Source organism: Pangasianodon hypophthalmus, chromosome 15, assembly GCF_027358585.1.
Source record: "Pangasianodon hypophthalmus isolate fPanHyp1 chromosome 15, fPanHyp1.pri, whole genome shotgun sequence".
Lineage (NCBI taxonomy): Eukaryota > Metazoa > Chordata > Actinopteri > Siluriformes > Pangasiidae > Pangasianodon > Pangasianodon hypophthalmus.
In genome coordinates, this window is record NC_069724.1 from 11,147,820 (window position 1) to 11,167,500 (window position 19,681).

Consider the following 19,681-nt stretch of genomic DNA (forward strand, 5'->3'; position numbering starts at 1 on the left):
TAAGAAATATTAGATCATTTGGCCTTGCTGAGATTGCAATTTTTTTGCAGTGACCTAGCAACCCGCTGCTGCACTTCAATCCACTAGAATGTATTTGCGAGGTGTTTGGTATTAAATGACCAAGAGTTGATGTGAGGACACTTGGTCCACAGAGGCTCGTTCATATTACATAACAATAAATTCCCTGAGTCCTCTCTGCCACCACAACCCCTGATATCCAGTGTGTCATCTTTAATCCATGCTGTTGTCCTGTCCATGTCTGCTTCTAAGCCACCTCTGAGTCATGAAGGGGATTAAATAAAATTACAACAGCAAATCTGAGTCCCTGATATTTCAGGACATAACGATGAGTGTACATGTGACTACAGAATGACTGCAGATTAACTGATTTCTAGCTTAATAAATTCTTAATGTGTCTCTGCAAACAGGCACTAAGGAACTACAATTTACAATCATTAATTTAGCATATAACAGCTTGTTAACCCGCCAGTAAATTAGCTGCTGTGTCACTGATGGACCTGAGTGGGATTTCAGTATCACAGTCTTTGATTTACATCTTCAATTTTCAGGGATTTATTTAACAGCAAACAAATCTGTCAGAATATAACATCACCATGACAACTATTATCTGTTTTTCACCAACATTAGCTAAGTTAGATTACAGTAGCTTGGCATATATGTTTGTTCTACAGTTAAAAGTTTCCAGGCACTGCATTGATCTCTAATCTTGGATGATTTGTAATATGATTCTCTCAACGATTTAACAACCAAAATGGTCACATTTTCACAAATAGTTCGCAGGTCTTGACAAGAACACTAAAGAGACTACAGCGGAACATAACGTTCACCTTTCGTGATGACAAGCTGATTGGCCAGTGGTGGCCATGTTTCTTTTTAAGTAATTTACTTACACCACAGACTCAGAACACCAAATTTCAGCTCAACTGGACCTGTGGTTCCTGGGAAACAGTTATTTGAAGATAACTGCCTGCTGAACATGCATTTCAAGTTTTGTACGAATATATGCAAGCTATTATGAGCTCCTGAAGAAGCACCTTTAGTGCTTGAACCCCTAAAAGAAGAAGAAGATGGAGAAAATTCCTCTTGCTTGGCCCCTAATGAGCCTCCACACAGACATGTGAGAAGGGATGTAGAGAAAAGGTGAGCTGATTGGACTTACTAAACTCTGGCATGCTGAGATCTTGTTCTTCACCTCCCGCTCGAGAAGCTGACACCTCTTCCTCCTCTCACTCACTTCTGTTTCCTGTTGGGGAAAATAAACACACAACAAAATCTCAGTCTTTAAAGTCGGCTTCTTTAGTTTTGCCCTCAAACAACATCCATAAACTCTGTCATAGAGTTTTTAAATTATTTATATATATTTAACATTGTACATATTTTAACACTAAGACTAAAAAATTATTAATTGCATTATTAAATGCACTTTTATACACACACCAAACTTCCTAAAAGTGTGTTGTGTAATTTAATTCCCATATTTGGGGTAAAGAAAGACAATGTGGATATTTTATTTCCAAATTGTCGTTTTTGTTCTTTTAATCATCCGACCTGAAGCTTGGACTGAATTCTACTTCATTTGTGAGTCAGTTTGGATAAAAGCATCAGGTGAGGGAATAAACTGAGAGAATAAACTAAGACGTTTTCCAGTTTCTGCATTACTGTTTGACCTGCTGATAGTGAGATTTAGCCCTTGATTCATCTCTACCTAAAGAGATCAGTGCTTTAGTCATTTAGTCTGTCCAACTCTCTTACCTCCTCATCTGTCCACTCTGCTCAAGCAGATCAGGTCCTAAAGCTTCAACTTTCATGCTAATACTGTAACTAGCTGTAACGGTGCTGTATAGTTGCACTGCATTCTGAGACTCTGAGTCCAATGTTTGTTGTCTCCACTACGTCTACACTGGATTTCTCATTAATATGACGTTGAACATCGCTGGAAAATTGAATGAGAAAAGATTTTAGGCGCTAACAGCAGAACCTGAGCACTTATTTTTGAGATTGTTGTAAGTTTTTCTCCTATTAAACACCACTGTAACTGTGCTAACAATGTCCCGCTGTGACATCAGCGTGGCATACGACCACTAACTTCTCAGTGTATTAACAAAAATACAGCACTAACCAGTAAATTAGTACCAGAATCCATAATATAATATATCACAAATATTCCAATATATATATATGTATTTAATGTTTTCAATGGTTCTCCTTTTAATACATAAGGTTTTATTCACTGTGAAATTGAGAACACAAAAAGGTCTACGTTCATACTTGACACATGACTGAGATGTAAAACTGTGCTGGCTATGTAGTGGATAAAGTCTTTAGTGGATGAAAGCTTTACAGAGACCGGTGACCATGTACATCATCAGAGTGTTTGTGTGTGTGTGTGTGTGTGTGTGTGTGTGTGTGTGCCGTTGCTATAGAAACCTCTTCAGGTGGAAACAATAGCCATGAGAGCAAACAGCTGGGCTGATGTTTACTTACAGTTTTCCTAGCTTACGGCTGCAAGCTGAAATCATGCACATTTACTCAAGCATGACCAGGGTTGTGTGGAAATACTGACAGCTACACATTAAACACACCATCTTAAACAGATTCAGTCAGGTGATATGTTAAAATCCATAAAAAGATAAATAAATAGTATAAAATGGAAAAAATTTTATCTCTGTGTTTTTTGTTTTTTTTTTAATTTCATGCAATTGTTTTTGCCCATTGTTTTATAAGGGTGCCAATAATTTTTACATATTTTAAAGAGAAAATATAATTGTTTAAAAATGTAAATTGTTTCTTGTATAAATTCTCTGGAAAATTGGAATTATTGTACGTATTTTTAATTAAAAGTTTGCACATTTTCTCAAAAGGGTGCCAACACATCTAGAGTTAAATGTATGTGAATATTTGTTAATGTGGTTGATGATTGTATTTGGAGCATTTAGCTGTGAGGTTTTTGCTCAGGGAGCAGTGCTGGCATTAGGATTAGTCAGAAGTGTCTCGTCTACATTAGCGCTGTACTTTAGCGAGAGTCTCTGGAGAGTGAGACGAGACTCTACACGGAGACGGCGTGGGATTTGGAAACAGACATGCAGCATGTCTTCCTTTCTCAGCAGCTCCATCTGAGCTCAGCTGAGCGAGGACGAGAGCAACAGGAGAGGAGGAGGAAGGAGGAGGAGGGTGGAAATGAAGATGAGGGAGATCCAGAAAAGAGCTGCCATCAGCGCCGGCCGCCTCCACTACTGTCTGAAACATCACGCCCACACAAAGGGACCAAAAAAACAAGAAAGTAAACTCTCTCTACAAGTCTAGATTTTTGCCACACCCTTTCCATCTCGCTCTCAGACAGTTCACTCTCACGCTCTAACCTTTCAGTGCCCCTGAACTCAAAATTGGTATTGTACCAGTTAGGGATGTAAACGAATATGAATATATTATTTGGATTTAACAAACAATGTGTTCTAAACAGATACAAATACAGATACAAATAGTAGGCATACTTTTTTTTTTTTTAGAAAGCTTGCCAGAAAGGGCAAAGTAGATTTGGACCTATCCCAGGGGAAGCAACAAAAAAGTCACCCAAGCGAGACAGAGGATATTACTTTCTTCTGATTCAGCCTCAAACAAGAAATGCACAAGAACAAAGCCTGCGTGACAAACAAAGATCATGCTCATTAACATAAACATGCGTCAATCCTTACTATCTGCCTAGCCAGGGTCATGGTGGTTTACTTTAGGCTATTAGTTTATATTAATAGGGTTATTTTAAATGTTTAGATTTTGGACAATTTAATCAACTAAATTTATTGGAAAATATGAGTGATGTAGGTTTCGACCTCATAGGGATGTAACTAACTACTGAATATGTTCGGGATGAACAGATAATGTGTCATTAAATAATACAAAAACAGATACAAATGGGAGGCGCACTATTCTTTTTTCCACAAAGGTTCCCAGGGATCTCACTGGACATCTGGCAAGCATGAGGTTTTTACATACAATGTGAGCTCTTGCTTGCAGGGCACAAGTATGACGCTCATAGAAATAAAGACCATGCTGGGTAACATGATACTAGCAGAAGTGCACTATTCCCCAGGAAAATCATTATAATTTAATGATTATATTTCATTATAATCAGGAAAGGCATTATAATAAAAGAACTCCATTTTGACTATCTGCGTCCCAGCTTCACAGTAGATTCTGATCTACGATGATGGAATGCAACAACCCCAAAAACTAAAGTAAATCTAATCAAACATTATTAGGTAGTTTTTTGTTGTAAACTATAAACAACAGTTTGCAGATTTGGGAAAGACAGCTCCCGAGCTTAGTCAGTGACATTAGATAGAAAGTTCCACAGGGCGGTCTGACTGAGACTAATTATTAACTTGTGTGAAGTAGACGAGGCTAAGAAACTGTATGAGTTCAGGAGTTGAATAAAATGATGTCCTGCAATGTTATGTTCTTTGTTATTTGTTGTTATAATCTGCGAATGAAAAATCACTTATTTTTCCTGCAGCTCTGTTTTTTTTCCCAATGATTTCCAATATTTCTGGAGGTAAAAAATACCTTCTGATTTAGAGTACACCCACTTCCAGTTTAAATCTGAATACAGACAGGGATCCATAAATTTGGAGCTCTAAACAGATACAGATATAGATAATGGCATTGTGTTACACTACTAGTACCTGTCCCTTAGTGTTATGGACACCAATACCAATAGTTTTGAAAAAACACAAAAAATATTTTTGGAGACATTCTTCTTTTAATTTTATTGTTCATCCCTTCTAGAAAAATTATTTAAAAATTTTAATGACTCTTCCTGTACTATTCTTGTGTTTGTATAATTAAATGCTGTCTATAACATACACTCACTGTCCACTTTAATAGGAACACCTGCACACCTGCTCATTTATACAGTTATCCAATCAGCCAATCATGTGGCAGCAGTACAATGCATAAAAACATGCAGATACAGGTCAAGAGCTTCAGTTAATGCTCACATCAAACATCAGAATGGGGGCTTGTAATAACCGTGGCATGGTTATTGGTACCAGACAGGCTGGTCTGAGTATATCAGAAACTGCTGACCTGGGATTTTCACACACAACAGTCTCTAGCGTTTACACAGAATGGTACAAAAAACATCCTGTGAGTGGAGGGTCTGCAGGCTGAAACACCTTGAGAGAGATCAGAGAAGATCAGACCAGACTGGTCTGAGCTGACAGGAAGTCTATAGTAACTCAAATAAGCACTCTTTACAACCGTGGTAAGCAGAAAAGCATCTCAGAGCTTACAACACATCAACCCATGAGGTGGATGAGCTACAACAGCAGAAGAAGGCTCCACTCCCGCAAGCCAAGAACAAGAATCTGAGGCTATCATGGGCACAGACTCACCGAAACTAGACAGCTGAAAACTGATATTCTGAGATGCTTGTCTGCTCACCACATATCGAATGTAAAGAGTGATTATATGGGTTACTATATATTTCCTGGCAGCTCAAACCAATCTGGCCATTTTCCTCTGACCTCCCTTATCAACAAGGCGTTTCCACCCACAGAACTGTCACTCACTCAGGGTTTTTTTTTTTTTTTTTACACCATTCTGTGTAAACTCTGTGTAAAGACTGTTGGATAACTGCATAAATGAGCAGGTGTACAGGTTAATGTGGATGGTGAGTGTATATATCCCTACAGTAGCAGCTTTTTAGAAGCAAACATAGTTCATTGGTGCAATTTTGGCTGTGGAGAAAAATAGCTGACGTTTATTCATTTGGAACAGGGTGGAATTTGTGAAGAAAGTGACCTTTCAGCTGAGTATTTTATCAACTTGGGGCTGTTCTGTGGTGGCAATCCGCTACCTCAGACTGATGAAGAAGGTGATCCTGTATTTATACAGAATTTATGGCTTCTTCATTAGTAAGAGTAAGTAACATCGTTTTATCTACCACCCAGACGCACCCAACTACAAATTCTTCCCTTAGAGAAAGTAGTTTCATCTCTGAAGGGTGGATTCGCTTATAAACAAACACATTTAAAATAAACTTTTAACATTGGGACATTTGCCGCTTAGACTCACATTATAAATGAGTTTGGAGTAAATAGGTTTTTGCTTCTTTTCTGTCTGTAGAGCAGGGAGTCCAAAATCCTGTCTGTAGTAATCACACACATTACACATACAGTGCAGAGATTTTAAGACAGAAAATGCTGAACTATTCCTTTAATCTCAGACTCTCATGACAGTGCGTGACTCTGCATGACCTCGTCTCTATCCATCTGCTTCCTGTCTGTAAATCTTCTCTTTTTGTCTCTTTGCTCCTGTTGCTGCAAAACCATGGCTGTCTCAGAGGCATGATTTGTTAACGATAAAAAACAGCACTGTGGTCTATCATTTATACAAAATCCTAAGTGGTAAGCCTGTTAAAAATGTATTGTTATTATTATTATTATTATTATTATGTTCTGATCTGATTATTATGTTCTTGTTTCTAGGAAGGAAAGAGCAAATTCAGTTTAAAAAAAATGCAAACACATCCCAAATTTAGTCGATCAGCTGGGATATATTTGATATCTAAAGCCTCTTTACTTTTGAAGCTACAATGCTAATGTAGCTAACAAACAATGGAAGTCTATAGCCACCAGTTTAGCATCACACATTGCTTACAGTTGGTTTCAGAATTATTGCCACCCTTCTAAATAACAAGATTGCACAAAATAATTCAAACTATCCAATCAAAAGAATTGGATAAAATACTTTTCTTTTTTACAACAAATCATAATCATGAGAATATTTTTTAAATCAACGGTATTTTTAAAATCATTAATAACATTAAAATAATAGGCAATGCAGAAAAAATTATATTGCTGAATAAAATGTTTTTTTTTTTTTGTGAGTAAAACTATACAACAGCTCCATCTGGTTAAGCTTTAAAAAAAAAAAAAAAAACATGATATGTGTTATTTATTCTTTCATGAACACTGCTAATATTTATGGATTTATTTATGGATTTGACTGCACACAGTTTCTGACACTGTATGACACACTGTTACCTTTAAACCTGGACAAAAGGCCAAAGCAAAAGAGAGAGAAAGAAAAGTCTTTAAGCTGAAATGATTCCTTCCGCAGGTGAGTTTAGGGGCACTCAGGCACAGGTAGGGGGCGTGGCTTAAGATCTGAAATGATTTGGATGATAATATGTAAGAAATAAAACAGTATGCATAGTGCGGTTATAGTAAAATACTGAGTGACGGTGTGGTGTAATAAAGCGGAGTTACTGTTACCACCCCACTGTTGATTGTTTTCCTATAACAGCACATCCTATAGTGTATTATTTCTCTTATCCCACAGCAATTTTCCAACAACGACAATTTTTTTTATTAAATAAAGAACAGCACATGCTGCTTTTTATGCATTTATAGTTACAATTAATGCTGTGAAAGTTAGTTCCTGTCATCATTTACATTATAACTATAAGGAGTCATTCTCTCACCAGTCTCTACTTTTTATTTCTAAAAAACCACTTTATCATGTTAAAGAGAAACTGTAAAGTGTAAACTCCTCTGTCCTGAAGACTTTCCTGTGTTGGAAAACTTACAGTTGTACCTTTACCTCTGACTGTCAAAAAGCGCCGTATTTCCATTAATGTTAAATAACTGTCTCCTTACAGAAAACTAAACCATATCAATAACTGTGCATATAAATGATAACACATTCGAATAAGCACATTAATATAAACCTGTGATTTGCAGCGGCACTACTGTGAGAGCTGCTGTTATAGAAAATTAATCAACGTCTTCCGACCAATCAGAATTCAGAATTAAAATGCTCAGGCGAGCATGTGATGCTAAACTGAAGACTATAAGACAGAAGGAAACTTCAGACTCCAAACATGTCCTGGCTCATCAAGAAACGCCGCATACATTTTATTTAGACTGAACTGATAATACACCTGAGTCTCCATGACTACATGCAGTTTGCAGCCAAGTATTAAGAAAGGTTTCCTCGTAGGAAAGGGCGAGAGCACCAATAAAATTATCAGTTTATAAAAATGTAGAGAAGACAGAATACTGAAGGATGTGCTGAGACAAAATAGGAGACACGAGTGTTACTCTCTCACGGAGGTTTCCTCTGTAACCATGGCAACCAAACAGATGCTGTGAAATGTTTCAGGTTACAAGGGTCCGAGAATTGATCCCCTGAGCTGATCGATCGGACGTGAGAGACAATACAAAACACGAGACACGCAAGCCACAGTGAAGTGAGTGTTTATGGGTTTTAGATCATGCACACTAAAGTGGAAATCATATATACTTCTATAAATGTCTATATATTAATTACACATCAGGGCAGAGCAACTTGAGCATTTTTTTTCCTCATCCAGAGCTGCTCACATGCTGCCGAAACAGATGCTGAAAAGGACAATAAGGATTTCAAAAAGAGAGAAAATAAAAGCAAGGTGGAAAAATGACAGAGGAAAAATATCTACCTGTGTCAGTTTATTCTCCACAGCATCTTGCCTGATGGACGAGGATATTCCTTTCCTCTCTTCTCGTTCGTTCTGCTGCTTCCTCTGGGTGTGTTAATGTCAGTGTGTACTGGGCCTGCGTATCTCTCTCTCTCTCTCTCTCTCTCTCTCTCTCCCTCTCTCTCTGCAGCGCTCCCCCCACCGTGCATCATGGCTGCCCCTGCATCCTCCTCCCACCTCCCCGAGTGTGTGTGTGTGTGTGTGAGAGAGAGAGAGAGAGAGAGAGAGAGAGGTGATAAAAAAAAAAACGAGCTTTCTCAGGGGGTGGTGAAGTCATGGCCCTTCTCCTCCTGTGCCAAAAGCCACCACAGCTAACTAGGGTGCCTAATTAGTCAGATTAATGCCGCTCAAACACTCACTTGCTGTGCACAGTGCTAAAAAAAAAAAAAAAAAAAGGGACAAGAGAGAAGAGGAAAAGCTCACTCTTTCTCTCTGGAAGCATCTGTTAGAGAACCTGAGCAAGAGGGAAATCCCACAAAGTCTGCAGTTTGCTCTGCATGACGAGGTGTAAAAAGATGCCATACGCGGCTCTCGTCCAGCTGCAGCGCTGCCACAGGAGGCGTCACAGGCAGGAAATGTGATAGAAATGTGGTTCTACTTTGGGACGATGTGCAAGTTATTCATCCGTCAAAATGGAATATGAAAGGAACATGTGCACAACTAAAGCACAGGTGAAAACTTTTCAACCTGTCAGTGAAGGATATTCGACATGTCATTAACTTCTAACCAGCTAGGATGATGAGAATCAAAATAGGAAATTATTCTCTATCATGGGATTGAATTTTAAAATATTTTTGCCACTCAGCTGAAGGGAACTTTATCAGAATGTTCAATAATGTATCTGACAGGTTCCAAGAAAACATAACTAAAAATTTCTACTAGCAGAACATTTTCTGAAATGTTACATTTCTAGTAACCTTTGGCTCTAAGGGCCTTCAGTCTGTCAGGTTTTCTGCATGTTTTCATATAACTCTGAGGCAAGTTTTATTTGATAGCAACAAAAACATTGCCATGATTTTAGTTCGTATCTAACTGGACCTCACTGAACAAATATTTAGCAACAATGGACCTCATTTATCAATCTTGTAGTAAAGTTGTGTGTAAACGTTTGCGTAAACCAAACCGAACTAAGAAAGAATTTCCACTGGACTTAGCAAAGTTTCAGAAACACTGATTTTCTTCGTACTTGCGTATGTATTTTGATGAGTACCAATCACCCGTAAGTACCATTACTCATTTGCATGTAAGTGAACAGACAGCTGTGAGCATGAAACCACAGATCGGTTTAAAGTCTGAAAAACAGAAATGGAAGTTTTTTTGACTCAAAATGAACAATCAGGGTAAAGCCTGAAAACAGAAGTGGAAGTTATTTTGGCTCACTACTATGCCAATAAAATATTTAATAATATATAATATTAATAATAAAAAGCAAGTGCTAAATCTTCTCTCAGCTGAGGTGTTTGTTTACGGCTTACAGCTATGAGCAGACAGAGCGGCCCGTCCTCCATTTATACGGTGCCATTTCTTTTGTCATAACTGAATGATTTGTTTTATTCATCTTAACGTATGTTATGGGTTTGTGTTGGCTCGCTTTGTTTAATTAATGCCAATAATATAAACCATTCATAAAATGTTCTCGATGGTATTCTTAGTCCCTGACCTAGTGAACTAGCATGAGGATGTGTTTTTGATAGAGACTTCTGTAAGTCGCTGTAGATAAGGGCGTCTGCTAAATACTGTAAACATAATAAAACCAAGCAATTTAACCTCGACAGTATATTCCAGATAATAAAAGTGGAGTAATCCAGGCAAATTATATGATTCGCAGTCGATCAAGACGATTCTTATTTTAGTTAGACTTTTCATGCGTAAATTTACACACACTCAGGAAATCAGGAAATTTCCACATTTATGGGATTTTCATGAACACCCGATTTCGTGTGTAAACATTCGTACTAAAGAGTTACACATAAATCCGTTAATGAGGCCCATTGTTTGTAAATGATTTCACTGGCCAAAACTAACTACAAATTCCTGCCAGATTTAATTTTTGCTGATTTTCTTCATACTCATGTGTGTTTTCATGGCACAGCTGATTTACATTTAGTGACACGAGCACAAATCCATAACAGGCAAAACTCACACAGAGCTGAAAACGACAAAATGACAACTAAACGGTGAGCACCTAAATCTTCCAGTAATGCAGCTCAGCCATTGTATCGTGTGAGCTACCATACATACACAATAACTTTCCATTAGAACAAATGTAATGGCACCCTATAAATGGGAAAGGGGGGGGAACTCATATCCTGTCCTTAGTGTCCGTAAACAGTGACAAACACCAAAGTAAGTAGATTAGCTAGTTGCTTAGCATATTTTCACATGGAGATAGTTTAAAATAACACTGAGCACACAATTTAATTTAAAGGTAAATTTGGGTTGTTAGCAAACTCAGTCCACTGGACAAAAACCACTGGTACTCCATCAAGAGCCTAACAGACAGGTCGGCCCTGATCACTGTTTCTGGTCCTACATGATAGTGAAAATATGAGGGTTAGTAAACAGGTCCCAGTCATTTCTGCGTTCAAGATTACATGTCCACATTGCTTCTTATCCTGTCAAGTGCTAGGTGAAATAAATTCAGCTAATTCATCCTCATTTGGCAAGAAGAGGGCAGAAATCAATTGGGGAAATGGCTTCCCAGAGTAACTGAGGTCACCACAGTACTCCCAGCGGCCATTCAGGCTCTTAAATATATGTGCTGTCATGGGATGTGGACAAATTACCCTTGAGACACGGGCTTCAAATACACCCTTGAATGCAGTGTAAAAAAAAAAATAGCAAAGATGTTGATTATATCGCTACATGCTGCAATCATTACTTGCAGTATTTTTTAAAAATTAATTCATTGGTCTATGATAATTTGTGAAATTATTATTTTTCTGTCATCTCAACACTACAAATTATCACCACTCTCATACAACTGTTAAGTAGTAATTCTGGATTCTGGATTATTTTTATATAACAGCACAATCTGAAGTGTGTTATTCTGTTTATATCACAATGAGTTGCCAATTATTTCAATGTTTAATTTATTACTGAATGACTTTTTAATGGTTTATAGTTAGATTTAACCTTCGGGAGACAAGTTAGTTCCTGTTATCATTTGCATTACAGTAACGGTCATTCCCTCACCAGCATCTCCTTTTCTTTCTTTCTCTCTCTCTCTTCTCTCTCTCTTACAAAAAAAACACAGCTTGCAAGAAAGTGCAAACTCTTCTGTCCTGAAAACGTGCTGGGAAACTGTTAATAATAAATAATAAATATCGCCTAACAATAAACTTCACCACATCAACGATTATATGTTTTTCTTTGTTAAACAACATTTTTTTTTAACATTCATTTATTCACTTAGATTATGTGGCGCATCCACCATACAGGTCCCTGTGAAAGAGCTGTTACTATAGAAACAATAAAGTATTAGATTGAGCGCATTAATGTTAACCTATCGGTCATGTTACAGACAGAACTACTGTCAGAGCCATGCTGTTAGACAAAAGTAATGCACACCTTCTGACCAATCAGATTCAAGAATTCAAGCACGCTGTGGTATAAGTTTCTCATACTCTGCAGTTCTGACAGTAGTGCAGCAAATCACAGGATAATATTAATCCAGTCGCTCTAACGTTCTCGTTTCTGTAGCACGAGCACATTCACTGAGACTTGTATAGTGAACTACATACATAAATAAATTTTTTTAAAAATGTGTGTAATTGTTGATATGGTGAAGTTTTCTGTAAAGAGAAGTTTATTTAACATTTATGTTTTCCAGTATGGGAAAGTCTTCAGAGCAGAGAGGTTTTTCGTTGCAGTTTCTCAGTAATATGACAAGTTGCTTTATTTAAGAGGGAGAGAAAAAGAGAGGCTGGCGAGGGAACGACTGTTTACAGCTGCTATAATGTAAGTGATAATAGGAACTCACTTGCTTTGCAGGCATTCCACTGCATTAAACGTAATTATAAATGGATAAAAGGCATGACATGCCATGCATTCTTTAATAACAAATTAATTAATTAATTTAAATTAATTAAAATTGAATTGTTGACAAGGTATAGAGGAATAAATCGTGGTGGCCTGCTTTTATAAGAACATAATCAACATATGATTGTTTCATTCCTTACTTGTAAAATGTGGTTAAGGAATAATGTGTGTGTGTCTTAATTAAACGGGTTATTAGAAGTGGTTAAAGGTTGTATTGTTAACTTTAATGTTAAATATGTCTTCAAATGGGAGTCAATATAATGCACCCTTCTGTGAATAATCACAGTTTTTAATTGTTGTTTCTTCTGAGTCCAGTCATGTAGAAATGGATCGATCGGAGAGACAGGGGTTCAGAGCCGTGATGGCCGGAGAGCTGGAACAGAGCTGCATTAAACGTCTCCTCCAGTCAATGCAATGGAGAGGATAATAAGGTTAAAGGAGCAATCTGGGTCCACTGGAAGAACACAGAGTCTAATTCTGAGTCTAATTCTATCAGGAAGGAGCAGCCCAGAGCTTGAAGCATGATTTCAGCCCCTCATCTCTCACGTCCACATCCACGTCCACGCCCTGCGCACTGCACAATCCTGAAGCCCTCGACTCAAGTGTTTGTTTGGCTTTGCTAATTAACTAGACTGCTCCTCTCTCGCCACCGTTATTAGTCTCTATTAATTATCAGCTACTGTCATTACACTCATGACTGTTATTATCCTCCAACCAATTACACCAACGAGACTTCAACCGCGCCCCACCGTTTGCTCGGCGGTGGGATCGCCATGACGACAGAAAGGGCGAGAAGAGACACAAGGTCATTCGTCAGCAAAGAGTGACTCTCTCCACATTGTCTGTCATGGCAGGTTGCCTGGCAACCAGCCAAAAGGATGCAGAGCTCACACGTGATTCAGAAGTGACTTGTTACTGCATCTTATGAACAACAGCTTTTGATTAAGTCTGGATGTAAGCCAGCCTTCTCATGCTCATCATTTTCCACGCTCTATTTCAGACAAAGGATTTGTACACTGCACCCTCCTACTTCCCCAACCATAATCCTGTGTTTGCATTGTCCAAGGCAATCAGATGATGGATGGTCAAAAGTCAAAAAAAAAATGTTTGGCCAATGTCTCCTTAGATGAAGTGTGGAATTTTATGTCTCTGATCTACATAAAATTGCCTGTAATGTGGCCAAGAACAATTGTTTGGCCAAGAACGATTTCAGGATCCAAATATACAATTCACGTACAGACATAAGAGGAAGAATCTTTTCTGATAGGGAATCACTCCTACGGTTCTACATACAGCTTTTACAGGTTCCCAGAGAGGGAAAACCAAAGAACCCTTGAATGTACCACAAAAGACTCACAGCTGTAATTTCGCACAGCTGTATGGATTTGTGTGGGTCAGTATCCCAATTAAATCCCAATCAAGTCCATTTTTATTCCAGATTCTGAAACTACAACAGGGTCAGTATTTATGCAAGACTTTGTATGATCAGATTTAATCCTAAATTATGTTATCAATTTATGACACCTCATGTACAGGTAAATTAGTGGAATTTTCAGCCAGTGTGACTGAGTGAGTGACTAAATGATTTAATTCATTAATGAATGAAACATTGATCATAAAACGAAGAAGCAACTGTTAATATTGTTTGTGTCTCACCATATAAGGATATCTGGGAGCATTTTTTTCCCTCTAGAATCAATGTGTGCATGTGGGCATGATTTTAATAACAAAAGATTTAGGAATTACTTTGTGTGTATGTTCTATTTATAACGGCTATTTATCCTCTCTTTCTCTCTCTCTCTCTCTCTCTCTCTCTATATATATATATATATATATATATATATATATATATATATATATATATATATATATATATATATTATAAAACAAGGACCTACATTTTCATGGAGGTTTTGTTATTGTGTGTAAAGGTCATTAAATAAAATAAATAAATGCAACATTGGTCCTTTCCTGCCATCTGAACTCTTGTTATGGACAAAGGAAGACACAGAGACAGTGCCATATTACAATGTCGCATCACTTTTCCTGCAGCGATTAAAGCTTGTGACCGCATGCACCGCTGTGGTCAGTCAGTTTCCCATCACCCGTCTGCCATGCCCTGATAGTGGGACGGTTGCCAGGGCAACAGTGGCTCCCAACATCACACCACTTGTCACTTGGGACCTTGGAAAAGCCTTTAGCCTTCTCCTCTGCTGTCATTTTGGTTTACATTCCCGTTTAACACATACAGAGGTGTAGCTACTGGACAAATGAGGCAGGAAAGAGCATGGACCCCTAAAACTGACAGGGTCCCCAAAAACCTGATCCTTGAAAATATCAGATGTCATAATGCAGGAAACCTCAAACGGTCAATATACGGTGAATTTCATTTACCCCATCTTGTTAATCTGTAACTTGGGTGAGTTTGATTAAATGAATGCATGATGTTAAAATGAAGGACTTAACAATCAGGAAGGCTGAAGAGGAGGAAAAAGAGGAAGACATGGAAAGTGGTGTGGGGAGTGATTTGGAATTAAAGATAATGACTGTAAGCTAAAAAACTATTTGTATTTGCTAAAGAAGCACCAAAAGGAACTGCGATGCAAAGCTCTTCAAACTCACTAGCGATTTGTAGAGCTGCTTCTGCTGCCTCAGTGTGGCCACCTCAAGCTTCAGGGTTCGGTTTGTCTCCTCCAGGAGGCGAAATCGGTTCACGTTGGACAGGTGGAGAGGCAGGACCTCGTGTTTCAGCTGCAGGAAAAGATGGAACAAATTGTACAGGAGATTGAATGCATTGAATAATTGCAGAGGTTGTCAAGCAGGAGTGCATCAATAAGAGCTAAATGAGCATGCCCCTGTAAGAAGCACAAGGAGCTACACATCCACTCCAGAGCCTGAGGCTCAGATGGGAGTTGTTCATAAAACCAAACAGCAGCAATCAGACAAAATCAATGTTCACAGGAAAAGTCATTGGGATGGGTTAGATGTTACTGAGCCGTACCACATGCAGAGTCATGTCCGAGCGCTTTCACTGCTGCTTACCGACTCTGCGACACCGAGACACTGTGCTGCTGCCAGAAATAAAAGTGTGGGCGTGCTGTAGCTCTGCTTTGGGAATGCTGCACTCACAAAACCACTCCATTTTCCACCCATGTCCATTACTGATCATTTATTCATGACTATTATTCGGCTGTGTCAAAACGCTGCCAGGAGGCCTTCAGGAACAAAGCGCTCACGCTTTCAGCTTCAGAGGAAACACAGGGAATGGAGCAAAACAAGAAAACAGAATTTAAAAATAGAGCTTTTTAAAAAAACATACAGACTCGAAGCAGCATTACAAACATCATCAGAATCTAAAACAAGGGTGAAAGAGGAAGGAGAAACTCCATCAGATGGAACAACTCCATCAGAGAGGAACCTTAAGAGGAACCAAGACCCTGCAGAGGGAGAACATCCTCTTCTGGCCAGAACCTGGGATCATATTGTTTTTATAATGTTATTATATTATAAAACAGTCTAAAAATTCTAATTTAAATGGAGTAAAGCCTAATTTGTTAATGGTTAGTAATCAGGATATTAGTATACTACTTATCACTAAAACTAGTCAGAATAAAATAATTGTGTATTAGTTTAACTTTAACTGGAGGCTTAAAAAAAGGTTGTTCATGATAAACAGTCAATCAAAGTGGACGGTACTATCAGCTTGAAAATATATACATGGCCTACTAGCATTTTAATAAGTAAGTACCTAATAATATAAGTTGTATATTCACTAATAAGTAAATATATAATAAGTATATAATATTTATGGAAGAAGTCGCAGGTATCAGTGCTTCGTAACAGTCAGTAAGTTTTCTGCTACTGCTGTAATTGTTTTCCTATTACAATGCATCCCGAAGTGTATGATGTCTCTTATACCACAACAATTTGACAACTATTGCAATTTTTTAAAATTTATTCTACTTTTTATCCACTTATTGTTACATTTAATGCTGTGGAATGTCTATGAAAACAAATTACTTCTTGTTAGCACTTATGTAGCTGTAAGCAATTGGCTCCTTAACAGCCCCTCTTTTTTCTCTCTCATGAAGATAATAAAGGGAAAATAACCCACAACTTGTCATATTATGGAGAAATGATGTATAACAGAAATTGTAAACTCCTCTGTCATGTAGACGTTCCTGTGTCGGAAAACTTCAATTTACAGCTTTACCTCTGTTACAAAGTGCTGACACTGGAGACTCCTTCCATAAATGTTAAGCAAACATCTTCCTACAGAAAACTTCAACATATCAACGATTACATGACCATTTTTCTATAGCAAATAAAAACATCTTTTTTAATCATTTATTTATGTGAACTGTCCACCATACATGTCCCTGTGAACAAGTTACTATAGAAACGATAACATATTTGAATGAGCACATTTACAGTTGCACTGCTGCCAGAGCTGCTGTTACAGAAAACAAATCAACACCTTCTACAGAATAAACAGCAACTTGCAGAAAATCAAGCGATGTGGTGTAATTAATAATACAGCCTTCTAGGGCCCTAATAAGTGAACATATTGAGTTCACACATAGTCATAGCATCGACCTGATGGAAGATCCCTGTACTATCCATGATATCAAAGTGGTAAATAAATAAATAAATAAATAAATAAATGTTCCATTTTCCTTTTTACGTTTTATTGACAGCATTAAAAATTTAGCAAAGAATATTCTGGAATGGTGCAACACTTTCCTTTATGACAGAACTGACTTTTGCAAAGCATCTGAACTTTAACAGTGGCTCTGTGTTAGTGTCCTAAAGAGCTCAGCATGCTGGGGGTTTTATGACCATAAGAAGTAGCTGGAGCTCAGATCTCCAGCTTACTAGCTGATCCCTTCATCCCTTCATCCTCATCCCTGCTGGAGACTGTCCTTCAGCTGAACTAGACACTCAGTTTGTATTGTTATTCTGCATTGCGCCGAAAATTCAGCCCTCGGGTTGTCCTGTTCACTTCTTAAGCACTGAATGTTGCTTAAGGGATGGAATTTAAGCCGTTTCACCACGGCAGGAAAGTAATGCACTTTCCAATCTCAGAACCCCTCAACTGAAGAGACAACAGATCGGACAGATTTCTTCAACCTCTTGGTGTATATGTGTGTGTATATCCTACATAATCCCAGCAAACTCCTACACCATGCTACAAACACTCACAAGCCTGGCGGCCTGTTGGTTTTCCAGTTGGCAGTTGTGCAGCTCTAAATCATCACACCAACCAGCATGGGGCCCCAGAACGAGCCAGTGAAGCTAGCTGCTCCAACACACAGACAATTACGCATTTAATAACTAACAAGAAGAAGAAGATTTTTAAACTAGTCATCACTACTAAGGGTTAAATTCACCCCTAAGTTTTAGCTGGTTAGAACAAAATCAATACATTCATTTCTTTGTTGCATTAAAGTTGCGTTAATGTAATATCACAACATTTTATGTTTTTTTTTTTTTTTTTTGACAGAATGCCACAGGGTCATCATCAGGAAGCATCTGACGCATCTCAGTGATGGACAGTATTACGTTCTCTTACTGATGGAGAAGCTCTGGCACTGTACAAAAAACTAAATTGCTTTCTCCATCACTCCATCACAGGTAGTGACATTGCACTACATTGCACAACCCCTAGCTGGAAAAACATTCCTCTGAAAATTGCCTGTCACAAAACTGCCAAATCGCACAAATTCCACATGAATAAATTCCTACCGTTTTTTTTCTGCACCCAAGGGATATTTGGAAAAGAGAACAGTGTGAGGGAAGACACACAGCCAAAAACACACCTACGGACCATGTTTACTGCTAACAAACTGCTACATGCCTCTACATGCCCCCTGGGGGCGGGGCATATACATTCCAGAGATCATTTAATTGGACAAACACAAAACCAGCACAGGATGAGTCATCAAAAAATTTTAATCGTTTTCCCAGGAGTGGCAAACTATAAAATCTCCAAACCTACATTTCTGTATTTTTTTCTAGATATTATATCATACTGGTGTCCATATCACTAAGGGACAGGCACAAAAGGCTCTGAAACACCAAATACTATAATAATAGGCTGAACTTCAATAAATAAATAAATAAATAAAATAGCAAAATTGCATTAACTGAATGTCTCTTTAGAATGTTTTTTTAATAAGTCATGTGATGTACAAGAACACTTATGAACAACTATAAAACAGATATATGAAAATTTAAGCAAGAAAGGATTCAGATTTTTAAAGGACTTTTTCATAAAAATAAAGTTTTTTAAAGGGCTTCTCAACTTAAAAGTTAAAAAAAAATGTCTGATGATTTTGTTTGGAGCTGCAACAACTAAACAATATTATCGGTAACATCGATAATGAAATATATTTGGTAATAAAAATTGCTAGTGATTAGTTAACTTGACAGCACTTACCTGGCCTATCAATGTCACTATTAGATATCACGTAAATACAGATGGCAACTGCTGCTCAGCAGAGTCAAAAAGTCAAGAATACAGTATTGGAGCAGTTTTGCTGTATTCGAGACGAAATTCCAACTTGTAATTCTCCGCTTACGACTGGGAAAAAACACAGAAAACGCCCCCTCGACTTGAAATTTCAACTGGGGGTAGCCATCTCAACTACCACTTCCTTGCCCATTTATGGAATGACATCAAATCAACATGGCAGCTCACACTGTGACCAGTGTAAAGTCCCCCTTCTCTACTTTTAAGTTAGTTTATAGCAGTATTGGCTTTAGCTCAGTTAATATACAGACAGTACTTGGTTAAATCTGTAACACTGAGAATGCAATCATCAACATTAGAGTTATCACTAATGTTAGCCGGCTTGCTTGTTGCTAAGCTACTCACTATGATCTGCTGTTGCTGCTGTACTGCAATTTTAGTCCAAAATGTTGCATGAATGTTTAAAGTTCACTATAGTAGTACAGTACCAGTAGGCATTCAGGCCTGTAGCTGTAAAAATGCGGTTAAAATAGCTTTTTATGAGCTGTACATGCTCTGACAGAGCAAACAAAAGACACACTTTCGTGGAGGCGTCCATGTTTTTCTTCCACTTCGCACATCGAAAGTGC

At 37.9% G+C, this 19,681-nt stretch overlaps 1 protein-coding gene across 5 annotated transcripts in view; it reads right to left on the reverse strand.

Annotated features, from left to right (window-relative positions):
• The window catches only part of rimbp2a (RIMS binding protein 2a), a 68,299-nt gene that overhangs the window by 38,760 nt on the left and 9,858 nt on the right, over positions 1–19,681 (reverse strand). For 3 of the 5 annotated variants that reach the window (XM_053240320.1, XM_026941309.3, XM_053240322.1), the window contains 2 exons: positions 15,203–15,331; positions 1,181–1,264 (listed from right to left, as the gene is read on the reverse strand). In XM_053240320.1, coding sequence (XP_053096295.1) covers positions 1,181–1,264; positions 15,203–15,331 — 213 coding nt within the window. Of the gene's footprint in view, positions 1–1,180; positions 1,265–8,500; positions 8,577–15,202; positions 15,332–18,325; positions 18,398–19,681 lie in introns of those variants that run through there. The other 2 variants (XM_053240321.1, XM_053240323.1) reach the window with 2 other exon arrangements.